The 7,444-nt window shown below is 38.3% G+C and overlaps 1 protein-coding gene across 1 annotated transcript in view; it reads left to right on the plus strand.

Moving 5' to 3' along the window:
* OTOGL (otogelin like) overlaps positions 1–6,993 on the plus strand; it is a 307,829-nt gene extending 300,836 nt beyond the window's left edge. Inside the window, exons 53-54 of the mRNA XM_040412979.1 lie at positions 4,124–4,203; positions 6,793–6,993. Coding sequence (XP_040268913.1) covers positions 4,124–4,203; positions 6,793–6,993 — 281 coding nt within the window. The remainder of the gene's footprint in view (positions 1–4,123; positions 4,204–6,792) is intronic.
* The last annotated feature ends 451 nt before the right edge of the window (positions 6,994–7,444 follow it).

Here is a 7,444-nt window from a genome sequence, read left to right on the forward strand (position 1 = left end):
AAAAATTATAAATTTAAAATTAATTTGGCCTTTTAAAGACGAGATCTATCGCTTGGCAGTGTAAGAATTAATGAACATGTTATTTGTGTAAAAATGTTTAATTTTACAAAAATCTTATATTCCTAACAATTCTGCCAGGTTCTGGAATGGGTGTATTACCCTTTACCATTACCCCCGTAGTTCCTACTGCTAAAATAAATTGTGAACCAGGTACTATTATTATTTCATGCATTTCACTGTACTTTTCTGACTGTAATGGCTAACTGATGGCAATTGATGACATGAGCTTTGTGGGGCAGCTAATGAATATTCAGCGTACGATATCAATCTTACACTGCAGATCAATCATAAATATTGCAAAAGGAAATCCGCATGCAGTTAACAAACATAGGACTCTGCATGTATTTGTTTTTCTATGTATTGCTGCATGTTCTTTCTACAATATCCTCATTAAACACATTTATTAATCTATTGGCTGCAAAAAAATGGACAGCACCTTAGCAGGAAAATTCTTTTGTCGCTAGGGTAAAACAGATATGAAAAAAATGGTTAAAAGTTTGATATTTCCTTTTTTCTAACTAGCTTGGTTTGTCTGTTATTTCTGAACTGTTTTACATTTGTGATTTCTCCAGGATATTTAAAGGGGTTATGCAAGAATGGGGTGGGGGGGGGGGGGCAAAACCTGTAAAGGGAAGCTTACTTACCTGCTTCCTGGTGCTGGCTCCTTCTGCTCCAGGCCTGTGCTACTCCGCTGGGCTTCCCCACTGTAAACATCCAGTTTGACATTACCTGCAGCCAATCACTGGCTGCGGCAGTGACCGGATCCCCTTGTGTCATGTGAGCATTTGTCATGACGTATGGGGAACCAATCATTGCCTGAGGACAGTGATTGGCTGCCGACGGCGTCAAACCAGATGTTGACAGAGAGAAACCCCTGCGGAGCATCTGAAGCTGGAAGAAGGAGAGGGGAGCCAGCACCGGGAAGCAGGTAAGTAAGCTTCCCTTTACAGGTATGGCCAAGTGTATGTGGGTGTGTATGTGGGATTGCCAAACCCCCTCCCCCATACTTGCACAACCTGTTTGATTTAAGGAGTTTATCCACTAAAGATATTAACAATATGTCTACATTATATGCCATAAATGTCTCATAAGAGGGGGTCCCTCGCTAATGGGAAAACTGCAGCTGCCACTTCTAGATGGAGTGGGTAGGTGTAGTTCTCTTCGTTCAAGTCTACGATTATTTAAGTAATGCTGACACACTGGCCCCAGTCATGTGCGGCTACCTCACTATTCAGTCTTCACCAAGATGGAGAAGCCTTCTCATCCAATAGGTGGGGGCCTAGATGAAAGTTTTCCACAAACAGTTGTTGCATATCCTCCAAATGTATGATCTTAAAAGTATTTTATAAAATATCATGTCATGATGTCTGTACCTTGCTGCTTTGTGAATACCTCTGGAAATTCAGTTAAGATACAGTAATTATCTGATTCTTTTTTTTTTTTTTGTCTTAGCAGAATATTTAGGTAATTTTTTCCAGCTAAACTCAATTTTATCTGTCATTTCCTCAATACCTCAGATCTTTCTGGCTTTATTATATCTATTTAGCTGACCCTGAAGATTATATATATCGAATGAGGTTCCTACATAAAAGATTACAGTTTTTACAGAAATACAATTAGGGCTGATTAACATGACCTCTCTTCTTCTGAGAATTAAAGACCGATCTGGGCTGCCCTGACCTGAACTGAGTGCATCATCATGTGAGCACAGTACAATAGACCCACAATCAGATAGGAACTGACTGTATCATAAATCACTATGATACAGTCAGTTTGGATCAGGGGAGCAAGGTCGGTCTATGACAGGCATCCTCAAACTGCGGCCCTCCAGCTGTTGCAAAACTACAACTCCCAGCATGCCCGAACAGCCTACAGGTATCAGCCTACAGCAGGGAATTGTGAGAGTTGTAGTTTTACAACAGCTGGAGGGCCGCAGTTTGAGGATGCCTGGTCTAGGAGATGCAGCCGACACACGGACTGTGTTTCCCGAGCCAAGCGAGGTTGTGTGAATCAGCCTTAGGTGCATAATCTTTGCGAGTTCCTTGGTAGAGTCAAGCCTTAAGGATAATATAAAATATTTCACTAACATAGACATAACTCATAGCTCTTGTGTGTGTAGCATCTATTGGGTCTTGCTGTTTATATTTGCTTTGCTGCTTTTTTTGTCATATTGGATAAGACACACAGCTTTCCAGTCTATTCTATTACACGTTGTTGTGTCTTAAAACAGCTTACTTTGCATTACGAGCCTTATCTGCCCATATTATTCTTTTTATATGTAATGCTGTTGTGAACTTCTATAATTAAAAAGCAATACATCCATTAACATTGCTGCATGCATCACTGAGCTAGGTATTTTGTACTGAGTAGAAAATCTGACCTGTAAGTGACCTTCAGGGATATGAACTGTCCACCCCACGCTAGTATGGGAGGTTGTAATAAAGTGGAGACCCCTGTGGCACTGAATTGGTGTTTGGAATTCATGGAGGGGATGTTTATTCAGTAAATGTCACAGTATACTCTGTAAAAATGTTTTGCTGGCAATTTTATAGTATAATAAATTCTAGGATTACATTTTTAACATTTGGAAATTGTGAGTGAAAGTACTGATATCACATTGTCACCAGATGGTGAGCATAGAAGATCAGTCCACACCAGTATAATATCTAGAGATGTAGTAGCAACTCAGCTAAATGGAAGGAAGACAAGAGTTCATTATATTAGGATGAGAGCTAAGCTCACGCCATACTCATCTTTCCACCACATATTCGGAGCTGTCTTACTGGTTACTGCTCCCCTTGATAATGTGTGAATACATCATATTAATTAATAATGTTAACCAATTGTTTGCTAACTAGTAGTCATCCCTGCAAGCATGTCTGGAAAGCTGGTTTGTAATGTAAACTAAACCAGTGGAACATGTATCTGGAGAAAAGGAAGAATAGTTGCCTCTTCCCAGCAGTGAAAACCTGAATATCTAAGTAATATGTGATTAAAGGGGTTTTCTGAGACTTATATACTAATCACTAGAGATAAGCAAATATTGATTCGGACGGATTCGGAAATTCACCCCAGAAGCAAGGATGAATGGACGTACCTTTATATATTTAAAATAAACACACCCCAAAACCGGTTGTATCGTTACCACAAAGCGCGAGGAAATTCAACTTCGGGACGAATAAAATTTTTCCTGAAATATGGATTGAATTCCGATTCGTCAACTTCGTTTCGCTCATCTCTACTAAACACCTATCCTCTAGCCTTCTCTCATATTTTCCTAAGCCAGTGATTTCACATTCATCGGTTACATGGCCTAGGCACAGATCAGCCCCATTGAAGTGAATGGGGCTGAGCTGCGATACCAAGTACAGACGCTATACAATGTACGGCGTTATGGTTGGTAAGCTGGGAAAAGGCTGCAACGCTACTGTGAACGCATTGGTGCCCTCTAAAATGACTGATTGTCAGACGTTACGGTTGTCGGACCCCCACCGATCAGATACTGATGACCTATCCAGAGGCTAGGCCATCAGCAGAAAAGTCTCAGAAAACCTGTTTGAGTGCTCATTCCTCAGTTGGGATCTAACATTTCTCTTTGACAGGTTGTGTGAGGTATTGCTGCTCAGCCCCATTCACTTCAGTTGGAGCTAAGCAGTAATACCAGTCCCATCCTATGGTTATGTTTTTGGAAGAAAGCAGCCGTTTTCCTTATCCTGTTTAACTCGTTTAAAGGGAGTCTGTCAATAAATTTTCCCAACTCAAACTGCATGAATCACATTGTAGTTCATATACGCAGTTCACAAAAGATACCTTTTTTCCCTTGTCTGTCACTGTGATGCTTAAATGTTGCATTATGTTAGATGCTACAAAATGCACCCTTATTTAGTAGTAATGTTTTTCTGAATCCATGTATATATTTACCCCTGTGTAATGTGGTTATAAAGCTTTGCTGCATTTTTACTGCACTGTATTGGGCTTTTTTAAAATTTTTAAATTTAATTTAATTTTTTTCTATAATAAAGTAGCATCAAAACTTCAACTTAGGTTTTTTAATGTCTTTTAGGCTCAAAGGAAGAAAAGATATGTCAAAAAGTGGCAGTCAGAACCACTATACGAAAGAGTGACTGTTTTAGTCAATATCCTGTAAGTATCTTAGATCATTGCTTACAGCACTGATTTTCTATTCTATAAAACCATATATCTTACATTTCTGAGATGGAAAGAACAACCAGATTCACAAGATGTAGAGTACTAAGTGAGGGGTTTCTAGGAATGCACATTGATGGCATAATCTTAGGATTGGCTATCATTGGTTAATTGGTGGGATCTGATCCCCAGGACCCCCACAAATCAGTAGAACACAGTATATGGGGCTGAATTGTGGTACCAAGCACATCCACATACATGGATGAGCTGCTGTGTCTGGATAAAGATTGAAGACACCACTGCACCTTCATTATTCTAATCCTTAGGATAAGCCATTATTATGTGATCAGTTGGGTCCACAAATCGATTACGTATAGTAATGGCTTGTCCGGCTCATGAACAATTTTTAAAACAATAAAATAAGGTATCCACACCCTACCAATTCCCCATCTTGACACAAGAAATGCCTGCTCAGCCAATTACTGCCTGAGGCAGGTAACCGCTGTGGCCATTCTATATCAAAGTGACTTGTATGTTTTAGCTATTGGCTTTCCTATTTACTAAAAAAAAGCAGAGTGCTCCCCCTGCCTCCCCCTGCTTGTTTGGATGGCAATTGCCAGGCTGTTGTGTATGCAACACTCTGCTTATACATATATCCGCTGTATTCTTTCAACAGTTTTTGTACTGTTTTGGCTACTAGAAGTACAGACCTTTAGCTGTAATATGCTGCCATTACTGTTACTGAGTTGACAGATCGTTTTAAAGGCTATGTACACCTTTGGGGGCAATTTCTTTTTATTATTGCATTGTACTCATTTTGCGCTAAATATAATTTTTTTAAATACGTTTTTATTAAAAATCTGGATTTTTTTTTCTGTACACACCTTACATGCTCTAGTAGCATCCTTTGGATTTTCCGTCTTTTCCGTCAGACCAAGAGCAGATGGACTCCTTATCTCTGCTCTCTGACCTTATAAAACACTCATTATAGCTCAATACTTATCTTACTGATTAGAATGGGGCTTAGAAGTTTAGAAATAATGGTCAGGCACAAAGTGAAAGTGACAGTACCATTCACACAACCCTAAATGGCTAAAAATGAGTAATATGCAATCATAAAAAATTGCTTCTGAAGGTGTACATAGCCTTTAAGCCTTTATGAAAAATTCTGCTCAAAGCAAAGAATCTTTTTTAGTATTAAGTCGAATTACTCGTATATCAAGCTGAATTACAACTAAAACTTGAAAATGAAAGTTAAAAAATAGCTTTCTTGATGTTAATTACTTGCATTGTTTTGTCATATTCCTCTGTTATTCCCCCCAGGAACATATAAATGAATCAACAACTCAGTGTTACCATTCCATTTGTCAATAGGGTGTGTTCTTATGCAGTCTGATACTGTGAACACTGATTGAACTTCTTCAGAGTTTGTAAGCACACACCTTAAATCTGTTAACTGATAACTTTCATCAGAAAGGGGTCATTTTTTAAACTTAATATTCATAGAAAACAATTTTGATTAGAAATAAAAAAAAAAATCATTTTCATTTTGGCAGTATGAGAATTAAATAAAAAATAATATTCTCCTCTAACAGCCTAAAGAAATAAGACCTGCTAAATTCATAAGTAGTCCATTTTCAGTTTACTGCTGCTGTGAGGAGAAGATATTATTTGAATGGTAATCCCCATGATAATAGTAGGGGTATAATTGGGATACTAGTATGTCATGTCTATTGTTCTCTTAAAGGGCCTAGATAAAAATGCCCACAAAAGAACATTGCATTGAATAGTATATTGTATGATGCTTTAATTGAGTCAATGCAGATGAGCTATCTCTGGTCATAGTGATGATCTGACATGACAGAGTTAAGCAAGACTGTCTACATTCTAAAGGTTCCCCCCTTCAGAAAAAAGAATGTTAAAGAGCCAAGACTGGAAGTAGAACACATGCAGTGACTTCAAAAAATTATGGGGGTGATTTATCAAACTGGTGTAAAGTAGAACTGGCTTAGTTGCCCATAGCAACCAATCAGATTCCACCTTTCATTTTGGACAGCACGTTTGGAAAATGAAAGGTGGAATCTGATTGGTTGCTATGGGTAACTAAGCCAGTTCTACTTTACACCAGTTTGATAAATGACTCCCTATACCCAGAAAACCATCGACCCAATTTATAAAAAAACTATCTAAGATATCCTTATGCAAGTTGTTAATAAATGTGATAAAAAAATTATGGAAGTGTCCCGTTAATATCAGAGGCATTCTGGGATTAAAAATCCCAATACCTAGGGCACATTAACAGTGATTCAATGAGACAAAATCCTGTTGTAATATTTTCTTATGATTGTGCTCTGCTGGACTGGAGGCTACATGACAGGATGCCCATACACAGAGATGCTATCCTGTTAGCTACCATGGCAACCCCAGAGCAAGCAGTAATGTTAATAGTTGGTAAAGCATACCAAAGCGTATATTGAAGCAATCTATCATAATGCTGCTTTTCTACAAGTACAATGCCCTTATAAATGCGCCTACATGCACACACGTGTATAGATTTATATTTAACCATTTAATATTTCTCAACAGATCACTGTGGCCTCTTGTGATGGAAAGTGCCCGTCAGCAACAATCTTTAATGTAAACATTGATAGCCATATAAGATTCTGTAAATGTTGCCGGGAAAATGGAGTACAGAATCTGACTGTGCCACTCTACTGCTCAGGAAACGGGACTGAAGTGATGTATGTCATCCAAGAGCCGCTGGACTGCTCATGCCAGTGGAATTAAACTGTGCACTGAGTACAGCGCATTGGATTCCTCCTAACAATAATCTGTCCTAAGGACTCTATGCACTGAAAGCACACACCGATCTTCCCATCAGCTGTACGAAACAATCCAGCAGACCTGTACAGTATACACATGTTGCCTGTGTCTTACTATTTAAATCACACAGTATAGACTGTTTTATATCTTCACTCCAAATTGCTTCCAAAGTTTGATAAAACTTCATATATTTCCTAGAGAAACTTTAAAGAAAGTGTAATTTTTTTAACTTGCAAAGATGGATCAGTATATTAAATCTTTGCATGTTCAACATCGTTCAAATGTATACTTGACTTATGGTGCATAATGCCGATTTGTACAATATAACTTTTTATTACTGATCCCAAATGTGCCATGATTTTTTTAACCGTTATGAATCTTAATACAATATGTCTAAAGGTCTCTTCATATTGTA

Source organism: Bufo bufo, chromosome 1 (genome assembly GCF_905171765.1).
Source record: "Bufo bufo chromosome 1, aBufBuf1.1, whole genome shotgun sequence".
In the NCBI taxonomy this organism is placed as follows: domain Eukaryota; kingdom Metazoa; phylum Chordata; class Amphibia; order Anura; family Bufonidae; genus Bufo; species Bufo bufo.